The 17355-nt window shown below is 45.7% G+C and overlaps 2 protein-coding genes across 10 annotated transcripts in view; both read right to left on the bottom strand.

Annotated features, from left to right (window-relative positions):
• Positions 1 to 5746, bottom strand: part of LOC121598094 (disintegrin and metalloproteinase domain-containing protein 10) — a 57137-nt gene extending 51391 nt beyond the window's left edge. For 5 of the 8 annotated variants that reach the window (XR_006005515.1, XM_041924659.1, XM_041924649.1 and 2 more), the window contains exon 1: positions 5596 to 5745. The gene's annotated coding sequence lies outside the window, so the exon portion shown is untranslated. Of the gene's footprint in view, positions 1 to 5212; positions 5302 to 5466; positions 5484 to 5595 lie in introns of those variants that run through there. The other 3 variants (XM_041924651.1, XM_041924652.1, XM_041924655.1) reach the window with 3 other exon arrangements.
• A 736-nt stretch (positions 5747 to 6482) lies between these two features.
• On the bottom strand, positions 6483 to 17264 carry LOC121597623 (serine-rich adhesin for platelets). Of its 2 annotated transcripts, XM_041923512.1 has the most exons (6): positions 16020 to 17264; positions 15619 to 15898; positions 15439 to 15536; positions 15072 to 15346; positions 13272 to 14903; positions 6483 to 9414 (listed from the first exon to the last, which is right to left on the bottom strand). In XM_041923512.1, the coding sequence occupies exons 2-6, from the start codon at positions 15619 to 15621 to the stop codon at positions 7334 to 7336; spliced, it is 4089 nt and encodes a 1362-aa protein (XP_041779446.1). In that variant the 5' UTR covers positions 15622 to 15898; positions 16020 to 17264; the 3' UTR covers positions 6483 to 7333. The 2 variants fall into 2 exon arrangements, with proteins under 2 accessions (XP_041779446.1, XP_041779445.1); XM_041923511.1 differs by lacking the exon at positions 16020 to 17264 and having other exon boundaries at positions 15619 to 16013.
• Between the last annotated feature and the right edge of the window lie 91 nt (positions 17265 to 17355).

Consider the following 17355-nt stretch of genomic DNA (forward strand, 5'->3'; position numbering starts at 1 on the left):
TACAAAACTTATAAAATCGTATTTTAATCATTCTATTCTAAGCTAGCATTAAATGAGAGATAGCTATTAGCCAGTCACTTGAATTACACGAGTTATTCCTTTAGTTTGTGTTTGAATGTAGGTATCTGTTAAAATGAAATTTAGAATAGTAAAGTAAAGAAAAGAAAATCATACCAATTTACTATCTACGGCTTCATCCATTCGAAAACACCAATATAAAACATTATTATCCAGAAAAAATCCTGATTTCAACAAGTATCTTAATTCGTGGAATTTGTACTTCTTAACAGATGAAAACTGATATAACATAAAACACTACTACACAAATCAATTCTAATGCAATGCAACGGGCAAGGCTAGCAGCCGAACGAACCAAAACCACACACTCGTGCGCGGTGGTCTACGTTCAATATCCCGTGGATCAGGAAAATCTCGTGCAAGTTTGAGGGTCTTTTGCCTCCCACTGTGAAAACACAAACCCCGACTGCAACCAAAGAACCAGCGAGGAAGAACAACACTTGCTGCACTTCGTTCTCAATGCATTTTTATCTCCGGCTGTCATTATTTTCTACTCTCTATCGCTCTACCGCTCCATCTCACCCTTCCTCTGGGCGTTTCTCTTGCTTATCTTACCCTCGAGGCAAACGGAAATCAATGGTTTCGGCGCCACGTCCAACAAGACACGATAGTTTTTTTTCTTCTGGTTAAACCATAAACAACCGATCATTCGACCGGAAACGGATCGTGAAAGTCTGTCTTGCTATTTTGCTTTCGAAACTGTTCTTTGCCCACCAGCCAATTACGGTACGGGTGAGATTAAAACAATAAATACATTTAAAACGTAGAGCGAAATCTCGCGCTGGATGTTTTAAGGCAGACTCCGAGTAGGTGCCTCAATATATAGAAGCTTCAAAATTTAATTCAAATTCATGAAGCATCATAATCGATGACATAATTTCAGTCTACATTTGCACCATAACTTTAGCTTCAATTTGTACCAGTACCAGTTGTAATAACCCACTAAAGCCACACTTTGTTTCAATGATTCATTCTTGATTACTTGAATAGCTCTTGTTGCCATTGTGGCTGCACAAAAACTGCATTTGTGTTTGTTAGTTCTTCTACAAAACCAGCGAGATAAACAAATACCTTAGTCTGAAAACAAACACTGTCCAGAGAGAACCAAGCAAAGTCAAGGGTAGCGGAACTTGGGGCAAGTGTGCCACCTTAAGCATTTCAAGTTATAACTCACTAAAACGTGTTTTTTTTAAAAGCCGATTTAAATCTCATAACCATTTTACATCTATTTCCTCACTTATAAATGAGTTTCGCTTGAAAAAAGTGCAAACAAAACAGTTTTTGAAGCGTTTTAAAAAGGGTCCAAAAAGACGTTATTTTTTGGGCTATGGGGCAAGAGTGCCACTCGTATGGGGCAAGAGTGCCACTCGTATGGGGCAAGACGGCCACCTGGTTAAAATAACCGTGTTTCTTAGATAATTGGAAATTATTACGTTTGTACCAGTAGTGTATGTATTCCTACATGTATTTAGTCCTCAATGAACCCTTTTTGACCACCAACTGTACCACAATATGGTTTTTTACTGTTCTGTTTTTCCGGGGTGGAATCCGCTCACAATAGCGCACCATTCCGCAGCACGCTACAACAATGTTTACATTTTTGACAGCTCGCGCCTATGAAAGATGGTGGCACACTTGCCCCAAACAGAGATGGCACACTTGCCCCAAAAGTTGTAACTTTTTTGAAATTGAATTTTTCAGTGACAAAAAGAAAGTTTTTTTCAACTAAACCCACAAAAAATTTCACGTTTTCTCAGCTATACGGTGGTGTAAATATTTTCTCAGTTGATTGTTCGCATGATTTTTGAGATTAAAAAGATTTGGTTGGATTAAAAAATTATAATATTCTGCTCAATTTTGAAACTCAATATAAATCAGTTTAAAACAATGGGAAATATCGATTGGTCTATATGAAATTAGGCTCAGAATACCTAGTCATTGGAAAGCAACCAACTGTATACACAATTGATCATTAAACTAAAGTTTTTAAGGAAAAATGCTTGGTGGCACTCTTGCCCCGTATGGCACACTTGCCCCAAATTCCGCTACAAGGAACAGACGCTTTGGCGCTTTCCTGTGTGTAGCAAATGTTTGTTTGTTAACTACACGGTACAATTTTAATCTTACTTCGGCCATTCACGATTTGATTTCAGCTAAACAGCTTTGGTCTGAGAAAGGACAAAATGTTTACACAAGCACCTTCTTGGCCAGCTGTAGGTCCCGACAGAGGCCACCCTGTGAAGTAACTATCTAGTGAAGATGTAATTGAATTTTCTGATTGTAATAAAATGTGAAATGATTATTAGGCGCGTAAGAAGTGCTCGTTATGTTCACCTAGGCGTTACACTACACAATGGTGCACAAATTATGTTATAAATGAGGTAATGTTAATGTAATGGTAATGTTAATAAATGCCGCAATTGAATGACAATTAAATAACTGAATGCAACTTTACTTTACCAAATGACGTTTGATAAAGAAATAAAAGTTCTGATATCGATTTAGAATATAAATGTAATATACGAAGGAATAATTGAAATAGTGGACTTGCACAGAGTTCCAGAAAGTTATATGAATGTGTTTTCATTTTTGGGCGTATTTTTTTTTTTTATACTCAGTTTTTTATGCACAATCTTGGAAACCGTCTATTATTACTTGTTTCTAACTCTTACTGACAAATTCCTTTAACAAGCTCTGAAAACATCTAAAAACCGATGTCAAGAAAGCATCAAAACTGTACAAATTCGGCATACCAATTTTAATAAAAAAATTCATGTATACTTTAATTAAATTAGACTACAATAAAAAAGTAAGCTATAGACAAAATTGATGTGAAATGTTGAAGCAGGAAGTTCCATATTATTAGAATTCTTAACAATTCTTCATTTAAAGGTAAGCATTTCTACTTTGCTAAATATTTTAATATGATGTAGGTGCAATGTACTTGGCTACCATGCATTCCAGATGGACATTCGTGCATTGTACGTCAGCTAGTTTTTACAAACATATGGTTCTACAGCCAAATGTATCATTTTTAGGTGGTGCACGCTCCAGACTTCAACCCTATGGTTAACGTATGTAAAGTCTTAGAAAGATACATCAAGTCATAGTTCCATGTACAACTGTACTAAAAGACAACTTTCATCTGTCGAAAGGACTCATCCAACAAGCCGATCACATTCAACCGACTCTTTTATGATTTGTAAACAAAATGTAAAAAAAATCATCACCGTAAGGCAGATTAACCACGCCTCAATAGGAGGATGCGATTACGTTTGCTATTACTTAAACAATTTTATCGGATATTTTGGATATTGTAAGACATTTTCAAACAATCAAAATCGATCAAACAAAGCTCATATCCAAACGGGGTTTTTTCCTCCAAATTTCAAGCTTTTTTCTGTAAACCAATCCCCCGCCATTAAGGATCAATCATCTCTGAACAAAGGAATTTTTGGACCGAAATGAAGAACATAAGAACATACCAACACCCCGCCGCACGCTTCGGGGGGATGTGTCTTGCTGATGTTGATGGCTGGCTTGCGATCCATGCACTTCTCTTCAAAAGCAAAGAGCCCAAAGGGTTCACTTCGGAGACACATCAACCAAACAAACTGACACTGGCACACACACAAACATAGTTAAACGCAAAAAAAAGCATCTCCCGCCGAGCGGAAACGGGTTAAACCGCGACCAACCAGAGACAAATATGTTGGTGCCTACACACACAAATACAGACGCAAATGCACACATTCAAAGGGGGGTACGTGAAAGAATAGCCAACAAGAGCCGTCCACCAGACACGATCGCGCAAGTTGGCCCTCCTTGTGTATCGTTATGGCGTACTGGCGGACCCAAAGGCACATCGAAGAGGAGAACAGAGCCACCACAAAATGTGGTAGTGTGTGTGTGTGTGTGTGTGTGTGTCGCGGTCATTTGTACTGTGAATCATGCACGTTCGCCGATTCAGTCTTGAGCACAGCACTCCACACACCATAAACTTGGGAAGGGAGTGCAAAGTAGGCAACGAAGATCAGCTGGGCAACGATGGGAATGGTTAGAAGGGGGCTGTGGTAAAGCGATCTCGTCAAAGCAACCAGCAGCAGACTTGATTCAAACGAACCGTTTTTTTTTCTGCCTCACGTTTTCTCCCATTTTCTCGCGTCACCAACGTCCCCCGCGCGCTTTGGTCGGCGCGGTCTGTTCTTTGCCCTTTCTCTACGTACCTTTTACTACCATTCACTGGCACACACATATACACACAGCCACAAGTATAATTCACCCATATACACACATACCCGCACACAGCCACACATTTGTTTCGGGTGTAGTGCGAGAGCGAGACGGTTTCCACTGCTCACACGCACAATGGAGTTATTATTCCTGGACATGGACACCCCAAGCGATCCCCCCCTTAAAATGAAAACGGGGTGACAACGAACCCAACCAAAAGAAAGAACAGAGAACAGGTATGAGTGTATGTGTGTGTATGTTGATGTGTCGTTGTGCATAAACACAAATTACACCTTCACCGGAACAGAACGCCACACACGGGCTCAACTTGAACGTTTGGCTTTCGATCCGTCACACACTGCTCGTCGTCCGTTCCGTTTCGGTGTCGGTGATTATGGGAAACCAGTTTCCTTCGTTTGTGCCCGATTAGCTGCTGCTTCTCGCCAGCGCACACCGAGCGGGGAGAGTAGACGATCAATCCCTTTTTTCCACTTTCCATCAGCATCGAAGCAGCCCTCGAAGACGCTGGACAAGACAACGAGATTCGTTCCTTTCTTGCCAGGCCTGCTTTGTGCCCGCGGACCCCAATGGAACCCGATTTGAGGGCTTTGCGAATGTACGCACACACACACAAGCATAAACGCACAGATGGAAACCACATACAGCGTGCAACACACTTTTTCCATACCAGTTTCCTTTCCCAGGGCGCTTTGTATTACTTTCTTTCTGTGTCACTCGACCGAGGGAAACAGATATTTTCCGGACCTTCCGGGGAAGCGCAGGACGGGCTATTCTCGTTCGTTGATCGAGCTGCATCGAGTTGCAACCTGCATCGCGGCGCTCATCTACGAAATGCAACGCAACAACACAACACACACAACGGAAAACGAATTTCACTCACCTTTTTTTTTGTTTTCGTTAATAGCGCGATTTTCTACAATACTCATACACACACTTTCCAGGTAACGTAAAACGGATGCAAATTTAACACAATTGATCGCCTTTAACACACAGTTCAGCAATAAATAACCAAAACGGAAGCTTTGCGGTCAGCAAACTCAATGTATCAGCTGTTAAATTTCTCATTCACGATCAGAACTTTTCAGATATACAAGCAGTTGAGGGACCCACACACACACACACACACTCACTCACACATACACACGGGCCCCCTGAAACAATAAACGAATGGTACAGCATCATTCGTTTCAAACGCAATCACCAAACTCTCCATTAGCTCGAAGCTAATTTTGGGGTTTCGGTTTTTGCTATTCGCACACTCACCGTTTTTCACTTCCAAAACAGTAGCAAACTACACTCGATTAATGCTGTACCGTGTAAGTAGGAGACCCGCACTGTAAAATTATTGTTGCGAGCAGCGGCGGCAAGCAGCACCAGCCATTACGACGGCAAACAACGAATTAACTGACAGCGATGAAACAGGGGCACTGCTTGCTTTGACATTCAGTTCAGGCTGTCACAGTGCGGTTTGCAAATTTTGACCGAATTCGTAATCCCACTGTGCAGGTCGGTCCAGTTTTATCCGGCTGTTGTGTGTGTGTGTGTTGGTTGTTTTGGTGTGCGCCGCAAACGGAAGCAAAGAAGAATGGAAATAGGGCGTCGATTCGTGCTACGAACAGACATACGTGCGAGGGTTAACGCCGGACGTGTATCTTTTCTCATACCCGTTTCAATGAGCCGTTACGAATTGAACCGAAAAATGCTGCAAGCAAACGTTCAAACAATTAGAAAATTTATTTGAATAAATTTCTTCCTGTTTTCGGATTTTGTTCATTATTTGAAGGCTAATTTGTAGCCTTTCCTTTTCAAACTAGCTGTAAATTGTTTCGGATCCACGATATTTGTTATTAACAGACAATGATACGCACGCATGACATACATTTTGATAGTTTTATTGATTCCTTATTATTTCGTATATTTACACAGACTACAATATTTCAAGCTGTGCAACTGCAATGTATAGCGCTGACGATAGTAGATATAGTTAATAAACAAGCGACAAATAATTACGATCCCTGCTCCAAAACGTGTTTCCTTCAATAGACTTTGCTAGCAGTCAACCGATTAGGCGGTGTAAAAGGAATTGCACAGTTAAGTTTTGTTTCTTATCCATATTAAGTTACAACAAAAACACGCAAAAACTCAAAGCATTCATTCAACCGGATACGTTTGTTCCTCTCTTTATCATTCAAATCGACAGCTGCAGCATTGTGGGTTTACATACTTTCTGTCTTAAGTATCGTAAATTAGAGATTTGTACAATATTTTCACGAGCAAAACCCTTCTTTTTTTAAATCTTACTATCTTCTCTACTATATTCTCTATTGAGTGCGACATTGAATCGCTTCTAATGCGCTTCTTCCGCGGACAAACATGTTTTATTTGATCATGTTCGTTATCTTTTTAATGCTTCGAAAGTAAACAGATGCCTTCTTTGTTGATCCGTTTATCACCTATGCAACAACACGAGATATGCGCCAAACCGTCAGAAAGGCAAATAAAATTCCCCAGCTACATAATTACCGGCTAAGTGTAAATGCTTTGCTTTCTGAAGCACTGCAATCTTTCTTTATCGACTTTGATATGCGGCGTGCCCACCCTCATAACTTCGCTATTGCTATTATATGTACACAAAAAGGGCAGTTCCCTAAATTCCTATATTCGAACGGTTCTCATTTAACAATGTTCGCCGATCCTATTAGAAATCAACCCTGCCACTGTTCTATTACAACTAAGCTCCTAACGCTATACGGCACACTAAAGGTAGTTCCATAAAACAAGTTAACCAAAGCAGCGTGAAATCTTTCTACAAAGCATCTACCACAAATATAAAACAAATAGGCGCACGAGAGAGAGATCGAGATCGAGATTTTCACAGTGGGACGACGACAGTCGGGATGATGGAACGAAAACTACACACACACCCACCGCTCACGTCTCAGGACAGATCCATCCGCTCGTCCGAACTGCTATCACCATCCTGATCCGTCTCTATCCGCTGCTACCATTTCCGGCCACCGCCGCCGCCACGATTGTTGTTGTGGCCACGGTTGCCACCCTGCAGCCAGTGGCCCCTAAAATTGCCTCGCCCATCGTCGCCTATCCGGCTGCGATCGCCATTGCGGTTGCCGTTTCCGTTGTTGTTGTTATTGCCCTGGTTGCGATTGTTCCAGTTACCGCCTCCACCACGGTTTCCGAAACCTCCACCACCGCCGCCACCGCCCCGGTTTGGATTATTGTTACCGCCACCTCCGAACGGCCGATTACCGCCTGCCGTCCACTGCTGATGGGGCGGCGGGCCGTTGCGAAAGCCGTCGCCCCTCCTGCCGCCCATATCGGGGACACCATTCGCCGCCAACAGGCCAAGTTCAGGCGGCGGTGCGTTAAAGTTGTTCGCACCCGGGAACATTCCCGGCGGTGGCACGTTCGGCGACATGCTGAGCGGGAGATTCAGCATATTTGGACTGCCGCCGGCCGCCGGTTGCCCCACCAGCCCGGGCGGTGGTTGGCTGAGCGGAAACATGCCCGGCGGCAGAACGCCCGCCCGGGGTCCGCCGGCGCCAACACCCGGTGCACCGACCGGCACACCCAAATTCCACGGTCCCGGCCCGATCGTGGCGGCCGCACCGGGAGCAAACGGGGGCGGAAATCCGCCCGCCCCGAAGCCTGCCCCCGGCGGCAGATCGGAGGGAAAGAAGGGCGAGCTGAAGGCGCCCGACTCGTGCGGCGGCGTCGAGCGCGGATCCGGCCACGGCATGCTGGTGAAATCGTTCACCGAGTCCGGATTGCCGGTGACGTCCTCCAGCGGTATGTGTACCGGATCGGCCGTCTGGTACGTGTCCGCCGGGTCCGGTTCGGCCGGCGAGTCCGGTATCATGTGCTTGTTGAAGTAGAGCGCTTGCAGGCAGCCCCGCTCGCGCTGCCGCTGCACGTTGCGCTCCAGGCTCTGGCTGCCGTCCGGTGACGCGGGCACATTGTCCACCTGCAGCAGCGGCCGCCACGCCGTCCGCTCGACCATGATGTCTTCCGAGCCGACCTTGCGCGACAGCATAAACTTTTGCCGCTCGTCCACCCGCTCCATCTGCTTCATGTCGGTGAACGACTTGGTCACGTTGCAGCGCTCCGTTACGTCCAGCTCGAAGTAACGGACCTCCTCGAGCTCCTCGGCCGCCCGCCAGCGCAGCTGCTTCTTCGGGCCCTTGCGCCGGTGTATCACCAGCACGCCCGGGGGCCCATCGGGGCCACAGCCCGGACCGGGCGGCTTCTTGCCATCCTCTTCTTCCTTTTCCGTGCCGCCTTCTTCCTTCTTTACACCGCTTTCCGCTTCCTGGGCAATCTTCTTCTCCACGTCGCTCATCACCACATCCATCAGCTCAGTCTTGTCGTCGGCCACGGTTTCTCCTTCCTTCTTCACCCTCTTCTCCTCCCCTTCCGCACCTTTTTCCTCATCATCATCTTCATTCAGCTCACACTTGGCCCGTTTGGACTTCTTCAAGACCGGTCCCTCGTCATCATCGTCATCATCATCGTCCGCATGATCACCTCCATCTTCTTCTCCCGGCGTGTCATCACTCTTCCTCGCACTGGGTTTCTTCTCTTCCGCACCATCACCATTGCTAGTAGGTGTGTTATCGCTTTCCGCCTTATCCTTCTTCTTTTCACCATCCTCTCCGGCCGTTGGCTCGGTTCCAGTTTCCTCCTCCTGCTCCGCAAGCGTGTCCCGATAGAAGGACATCGGTGCGATCGTAGGAACCTTCGGTGAGGTAGGAGTGGTCGAAGTGAGCGCCGATGCTTCCGCTGCATGTTCTTCCGTCCTGGCAGGACTGCTACCGGGAGCGTTCGCCTTTGCTGTGGTGCTTGCGTCCGATCCAGCTGGTTTGCTTCCCGCTGCTGCAGTGGTGGTGGTGGTGGTGGTGGTAGTTGTGGTGGTCGTCGTTTCGCCCGTCGGTTTGCTGCTGGGGGCAGTGGCGGTACCAGCAGTGGCCCCTTCCGAACCACTCGTGCGCCTTTTCCGTTTCTTCACGTCCTTGCGCAGCGTGGCAGACAGTGCGTCCATGAACATGTCCGATTCGACCAAGGCATCTAAAAGTAAAAACGTTTGGAGAGAAATAGAAAACAAAACATCAGTATAATAAAGTCATTCTAGCGTTCTGCTTCGATAACTCCTTTATTGCTTCTAATATACGTTTGTATTGTGTACATAGAAACATATAAGGAATGAAATATTAAATGCCGTTTTAGGTGGTGGTATTGAGGGTGGCGCTGCCGGCAGTTGGTAGGTTGATGGATTGGATGGCGATACCTGTAAGGAAAGACACTTGACGCCCATTGGACGTACCCAAAGCTATATAATTTGAATTCCCTAAAATCCCTTATGCGCCCAAGGAACGCATATATGCTCTTTTTAACCCTTACACGTGCTCATGCTATCGTGCGGAATACCATTGAACAGCGGATGGGTTTGAAAAGCTGAAACCCAACGCTGAAGAGCGCGCACCAACCACGAGCACAAAATGAAGTAATTTTTCTGCTTTGATGGTAATCAAAATAATTGAGTAAAAGCCTGTTGTTGGTTAACCCACATTAGATTATTTTCACAGTATGGTGAAATACATAATAGAAACGCGGAGCAGTGCATTTAACACCAACGCGTACAGTAGACTACGCGTGTTCGCTGCGCACGCTCTCCTCACGGCGTATGAGAATGGCGGAACATCTTTTGAACGGTGCGCGCCCCGTGTTGGTGTGTGTTTTGGCGCAACGGTTAACCGTTTTCTTGTGGAATCAGTCACGTGCTTCGTTGGGAAAAATAATAATATGTCTTTGCGTCGTACGTATTTGGAAATGTTTTCGTCAACCCTAACCATAAGTCTTTCCTGTGCTTATCGGGTTTCGTAAAGTCGTGTGTAACATGTAGAAAGGTAAACCATGTAGGAAAATTCAGCAATTCCAAAAGTTGAAGAGCGATTGAATGGATAGATCGGCGTACAAGTTTAAACTACACCCTTGTGCCCCACATCTGGCCTTTCTGTTTAAAACTACTTTGCTAGTCAGACATACTAATAGCAGCCAACTTCAGGTTATCTCGTATAATTAATCATGTCTAGCCTTTGTTTGCTACTTATTATGGGTGGTGTTCATCCACCGTGGAAAACGGCAGACAAAATTCTAGCTCTCTCTCTCTCTCTCTCTCTCTCTCTCTCTCTCTCTCTCTCTCTCTCTCTCTCTCTCTCTCTCTCTCTCTCTCTTATGTTGACCTGACCTAGATAATTTATAATAATTATCTATACGAAAGTATACAATTTGGAATAATATTCTCAGGAATCACTACACAGTTCCATATTACTTTCGCGCCGTTCCATTCCAGGCATGCGCCCTAGACGTGGCGCACATCCATGGCCTTGGGAAAGGTAACAGACAGCTGGAACAACTCCGAAACACTTTCGGTCGTGAACTGTACGATAAAGCGATCGTAATTCAAAAACACTATAACCGAACAGAGCAAACAAAGCTCGAGAAATGTAAACGATCGTATGCTGGGTTTATTTGCATCGCGAATGGCGTAAAAACGCTGAACACTACATACGAATCTATTTTAAAACTTCATCCTTTTTCTCGCTCCCCCAAAGCGATTGCGAGCTTTTGAAGATTTGTTTAGTTAAATAAAACACGCATCGAATATTAGCTTAAATGGAACCGATTCAATGCTGTCATTTATCAACTGTCCCGAAGGTACGTACATACATACAATGGGGAACACATATAACAATGCTATTAATAAAGCAAAAAACTGCACACAAGGCATTCTTTTTCTATAGCCGTTTTATATGCAGTGCTAATCAAATATGCAACCTGTCTTGAGTTCAAACTCCAAGACCCTCATTTCAAATTATGATAGCTTAGTTTTGGTACGGCTTCGCTACATCCTGATCCAGAGAGCTCGGCCAATTCAACGAGCTTCGCATACAATAACGGACGAGATCTGTGATTCCAAGATCCACAGCGTCGTCGGACGGTTCTAATCTATGCTACACCGAGGGCTACACTATCAATGGAAAGCATCAAGGGCACATCGTTTAAACCTTGTTCTATGATCTATACACAGACAACACAGCCACACTCCATCTGATGGGAGTAATCTACATTCGAGCGTGTACATAAAATCACGTTGTTGCGACTCTGCGCGTCAATGGAAAATGTGGAGCGTTATATTTTACAGAAAATATGCTTTACGAAGCCAAAGGGTAGTTAAATGTCAAATATATATGATTGATTTTAAGTATATAGGAAGCGTCCAACGGATGTCAAGGAATTCATCATCTCGCAAGTTTGACTATTCGGGTTTCAAATTTATTGTGCTTGTGTGCTTGGTCTCGCTTTACATATATTTTGTTTTCGAGTTTTTTTTTTATACCGTCACATACAACAATACAACAGAGAAAATAGCATCGATCCTACACGCCAGGGGGTGTAAGAGATTGCTGTACATTATTTAAGCGATATTCTTTTTTTACATGTAGACGGTTTTGAGTAGCCCGTATAGGGGGGGGGAGGGGGTAAGGCAAATTGAAATAATAAATTTAAACAAAAATATATACAAAGACGTTAATTGAGCGCAGAAGATTAACAAATTTTAACGGGTTTTTAGAATTGGCGTGGATATTTCTAGGGTTTGGTGTTCGTTTAGGATAACAAAAACACACTAAATCGTAACATACGACTCTTACTTGTAACTAGAACGTACAAGAGGGTTGAATTGTATGTAGTATATAAAAGATAACAAAATAGGATTTATAAACAAACAATCCTTCGTCTATAAAAAAAAAAGCGCTAAGGACCTATAAATAAGCAGCCCTTTGTCTTATAAGCATAGTTAATATAGACAAAACATGTGCAAATATTGTTTTTTTTCGTAATGATTTGCTTTGCAACAATGCCTTGGGCCAAATACTCGCAAAACGAACGGAGCGACGTGATGCGTGCAACTTAATTGTCTTCCTCAGTCGCCAAGTAACATTAACCTAGACAAGAGAGCAAGTTGTCTAGTAATAAAAGTTCTATCAACAGTCTGTTAGACTCTATTTAGTTCTTTTGGCATTTAATATATCTGACACACGCAACGGAGGATCCTTTGAAGGTTTAATATATTATTTTCGGGTAGATCATGTTTTTTTTCAGGCTCTCACGCAACCGCTTTCCCAACGCAAGGGACCCTACAAACGACTCGTTCAATTTTCCAGTCATTATAGGTCCTCTCGCAAGGAAAGAGCGGACGCGAAACGTTTTTTTAGATCCTCTTTTTTCTGCGTACGTATTATTAATATATGCGTAGATGAAAAAATATAAAAAAAAACACACACACACACAAACAGATAACCGATCCTGTAAATAAATTTCACTTGTGGTCAAAGAAAGTGTTTTTTAAATTACGTCCACTCGCGCGCGCCCCTTGCGAACGAGCGAATTTTTTGTTGTAGAAAGGGAACAAGTGCTATGAGACGAACCACCCCCCATTACCAAACATTTTTCCGCACGACGGTTTCTATTATTGATCGTGATAGTCGGGAACCGCAATAAGGGAAGCCACCATCCTTCCAGCGCCGGAGGGGGTCATCCTTCTAGCATTCGGCAAACCCGCCACAGCAGCACTGCCGCCGCCGAGACTTTCGCATGCAACTCACACTCAACGTGTGTGCGCAGAGTAGAGAGAAATGGCGCACATACGATGTGTCCCGCTGAGTCAACCACCACACGGCCAATCAGCCCGTAGTTGTACGGCCACCACCTACCAGAGCGGCACAGCAATACACACCCGCCTCTCGGCCGCTGCCATCAACCGACCCCAACCACCGACGGCACACACATAATGAGCTGAAATGAGGCAAAAGACAAAGAGAAAGACGCCCAATTAAACAGGGTCAATCTGGAGCTGCACTTACGTTGACGCTTCGGTGGAATGAGCTTGATGGAGCCTGGCCGCTCCATGGGATCTTCCTTGGCTCTCTTCTCAGCCGTCACACCAGCCAGCACGGCGTCTCGGCCCGACGATGACGTCGGCGAGCTGCGCTTCAGCGTCCCGGTGGCGGTCGAACCGATCACGGCGGAGGAGTTGTTGGACGCAGCGGTCGCAGCAGGCGAAGCATTCGACGGCGAGGACGCGGACGATGGTTTCTTCAACCCCTTGCGCGACGGTGGCGGTGGTGCTTCCTCAATCAGACCGTGTGAACGGAACTGTGAATTGTACGTTTTGACCGTCTTGACCCGGTTCTCCGGATTGCGCACCTCGATCGAGATCGAAGCCTTCTTGTTGGGAATGGTGGTCGACTTGGCCACTTTAGAATCGTTCGCGCTAGTGTTGGTCACGCTGCTCGTCTCCGAACCACTGTCGTTCGAGCCGCCGACACTGTCGTCCCGCGAGCGAGCCCGGGCGAGCTTGGGCGAGGCGGACTGGGCCTTGGACTCTTTACCATCCCTGCTGCCACCGCTCGACGATTTGTCCTTATCGCGATGCTTATCGCTGCTGCTGCTGCTCTTAGAGCTGCTGCTGCCTGACTTAGAGGACGAAGAGGAGGAGGAGCTTTTGTGCTTGCTCCCGCTGCTACTACTACTACTACCGTGACGGTCTTTATCCTTACTGCGACTAGAACTCGAGCTGCTGCTCTTGCTACTACTGCTACTAGACGATTTATGCTTGCTGCTGCTGCTGCTACTACTGCTGGACGTTTTGGAAGAGGACGAACGGCTGCTACTGCTGCCCTTTCGTTCCTTTTCCCGCTCCCGATCGCGATGATGCGAGTGATTGTGGCGATCCTTATCCTTCGAGGAAGAAGAAGAATTTCTTTCCTTGCTACCCTCCGTCCCTCCATTCGGTACCACATCCACCTTCTTCGTCTCCGCCGGGTTCAGCTGATCGTCCTTCTTCGCGACTGGTGCGGCGACCGTCGCTTCCTCGCCGCTGGGCTTGCTGGACTCGATGTTAACCACCACCTCTTCCTGGTCCTCTTCGTCTTCGTCGTCTTCTTCCTCGTCACCATCGTCCGGGTGTGCGCCTTCCTCATCGGTTGCCGCACGCCCGTCCTTGGAGTCGCGCTGACCTTTCCTGCTCGTCGACGATTTGATCACCTTCGCCACGACCTGCTTGCCGTTCTTGGTGGTGATCTTTAGCACCAGTGATGTCTTCTTTGCCGGCAGCACTGTTGCTGCCGCCTCCCCAGTCGGTTGGAATGTTGTTTTGTCACCGTCCACCATACCATCGCGGCTTACAGTTTCGGTCTGACCGTCCACTTCACCCGAATCGACATGGGACCCATAACCGTTGCGCTGATAATGCTGTTGCTCTTTGCCCGAGGCAATATCTGCTACCCCCTGCTTTCCCACAACAGCAGCCCCAACCGCTGGGGCTTGACCAATGGCCGCCTCGGCACCCGATTGCTTCCCGTCAGCTGTCCCCGCCAGGCCAGTGATTGCTGGCAGTTCGGATTGATTTATTGGAACCATCGGTGACAGCTGTTTCGGGGCTTTCACAATATAGAGCCACTGTTCGACCAGCTTCGAGGCAAGAACCTTTACACCTGTTTAAATAAAGCACACACACGCAAAAAAAAAGAATCGATATTACACACATACCAATCATCAAGTACGGAGGTTTGCACGAAAACAGATGACTCCTATGATCGTTTTTAAAACTGCACACTACAAAGCACGCGCTGGTGCGAACAAACACAGATTACAACACTTACTTTCATTGGCACTGTCGGTGGACAGGGATTTGACCAGCCGGGGGGTGCTGTTTATCTTCAACCGCTCCACATCAACCGGACAGCACAGCAGTAGCTCCATCAGCTCCTGGATGAGGGGCCAATTTTTCGAGCCGATGCCATCGACCAGCCACATGTGCACCAACGACCAACCGCCGGTTTGCATGAACTGTCCCAACAGCTCCGTCTCCGTGCACTTCAGTATCTGTATGTAGATGGCTTTCGATACTAATTTCTTCGAAAACTTTGCCATTAAGCTGTGATGAAATAGGAGAAAGAATTAATAAAAAAAACCTTAGAAATTTGATTTTCTGATCGAGGTGTCTTTTAACGCCAAACCATTACTTACTTTGCTAGCCGTCTCACTTCCCCCGCGTTGCGAATGCCACCGTTCGGTGCCAGCAGCACGCTGAGGCACACGAGCAGTTTCATTGGATCGATACGTGGCTGTTCAAAATAAATAAAAAAAAAATTTTACTAATAATCTTCCCACTTATCTCACCTTACAACAACGCAAATTCGTACTCACCATCTTGAAGCCGTCAATTTACACACTAAAAAACGGTGTAACTCTCTGTGCTCGTGATATCAATGTTTACAATCCAGTTTGCTATTTCGATAACAATTAAAACTATAAACTAAATCCTTTTCTTACTCATAGGCCACCCCTACGGAGGATGGTTACATCTCGCGCTTTCCAGGCCTTATCATATGGCATTAAAGCCACAACGCATATATCATATGATCACTTCTGTGTGGTGGTGGGGGGGTGTGGGTATTGTGTCTCTAGCACAATGTACGTTTTTTAGCTGCAAAACAGAGGTAAATCAAGCTTTAGTACACACTTTGTCTAACTCTGGATGGGGCATCATCAACACATTCGGTGCTCTGGTTCTTCACGCCGCTCGCTTGCTTCACTTTCGTCCTTACACTAGTTTACAATTAGCAGCATGTGCGTTACTACAATTACAACAAGGTCGAAGGCACGGGGAAAGGTCGAACACAGCTTTGCCACACCGTCACACCGTGGTGATACGGCAAACCAACTTTGCTTTGGTAGCAGGCACAGCGCCACCTAGCGGCGTCTGCCGAAAACTTGTCGCGTCCGTTCCCGAAGGGATCGATGATGGCGTGCACCATGACATTTGCTGTTCACGAATGACGAGGCAGCAAATGAAAGGGCGTTTCCGCTAGCGCTACCGCTTGGGGCAATGCGTATGCATGCATGTGCGTGTGTGAGTGCGTTTGTGTGTGGGTTGGCTAATAATGAGCCTCACAGCAAATAATGCGCAGTTAGGTAGCACCGACGAAATGCGTCTAAATTTGGTTCACTTGATTAACGTGAACGCGCTCTCTAACCCGTACGGCCAACTTTCACTTTTGATACGACAAAAATCGCTATTTTAACTTTCCGCTTGGGATTAACCTCTACTTCACTTTTGAAATGCGCAGCAGGAAAATTCCCGTCTGGCCAAAATCGTACGTATCTCAATTTACGGTAAAATAACTGGGTATATCGGCCTCCTTAAACACTACTACATTCGTTCAACGAGCGTACACGTAACAATGGCAAATTCCCTCCGCCCCTTCTCCACACGCACATGACGGCCTTCGCGCGGAGGGTAACAAAGGGAAACCACACTGTATGGCAACGTAATTATATTTGCAATCATGATTTTCTCTCCAAAATAATGTCTCTCTCTCGCTCGATCTCGGTAGTTAGTGCACGGAAATTAACTTTATCAAATGCAATCTGTTACAGGCTCTTTTTTTATCGGTACTCAATATCGGTAGCGCCCCCACGGCAACAGTGCCTTCGACGTTCGCTTTATTCTTTTACCCTGCGGATTGACAAGATGGCGGCGGACCTTCTTTGTAGCGAAGTGCTGTGCTGCCCGTCGTGTGCTACTTCTGAAAATTTTTACCCAGGATTTCAGCGCCTATTGAATCGAACCAACGGTTGGGTGCGCTCCCCTCCTGGCCAGGACGATTATGTAAAACGCACTGTTCGCGTAAGGATGAAGCGTTTATCCTTTCTTTTTTTGTCTTTTCTTTCTATCTCTAATTTCCAGCCAAGGGCGTTGAAGAACCAGAGATCACCGAAGCTACGAAATACACGTCATGACTCACCGAGAATTTTATACCCAATGAAAGCCTGGGACGTTTTTAGCCTGCTCGGTCGATGCAGTGTTGGGTCAAGGTTTATAAGTATAAAGGTGTATAAGTACCTCAAAGGTTGATAGAGTGCTGAATTTCAAAACAATTG

This window comes from Anopheles merus, chromosome 3R (assembly GCF_017562075.2).
Source record: "Anopheles merus strain MAF chromosome 3R, AmerM5.1, whole genome shotgun sequence".
Taxonomy (NCBI): domain Eukaryota; kingdom Metazoa; phylum Arthropoda; class Insecta; order Diptera; family Culicidae; genus Anopheles; species Anopheles merus.

Bases quoted from the DNA above. Each gene is read 5' to 3' on its own strand.
- LOC121597623 (XM_041923512.1), bottom strand. The intron at 15,347-15,438 runs GTAAGTAATGGT...ATTTCATCACAG, and splicing joins GAAGTGAGACGGCTAGCAAA to CTTAATGGCAAAGTTTTCGA. The intron at 14,904-15,071 runs GTAAGTGTTGTA...TTATTTAAACAG, and splicing joins CACCGACAGTGCCAATGAAA to GTGTAAAGGTTCTTGCCTCG.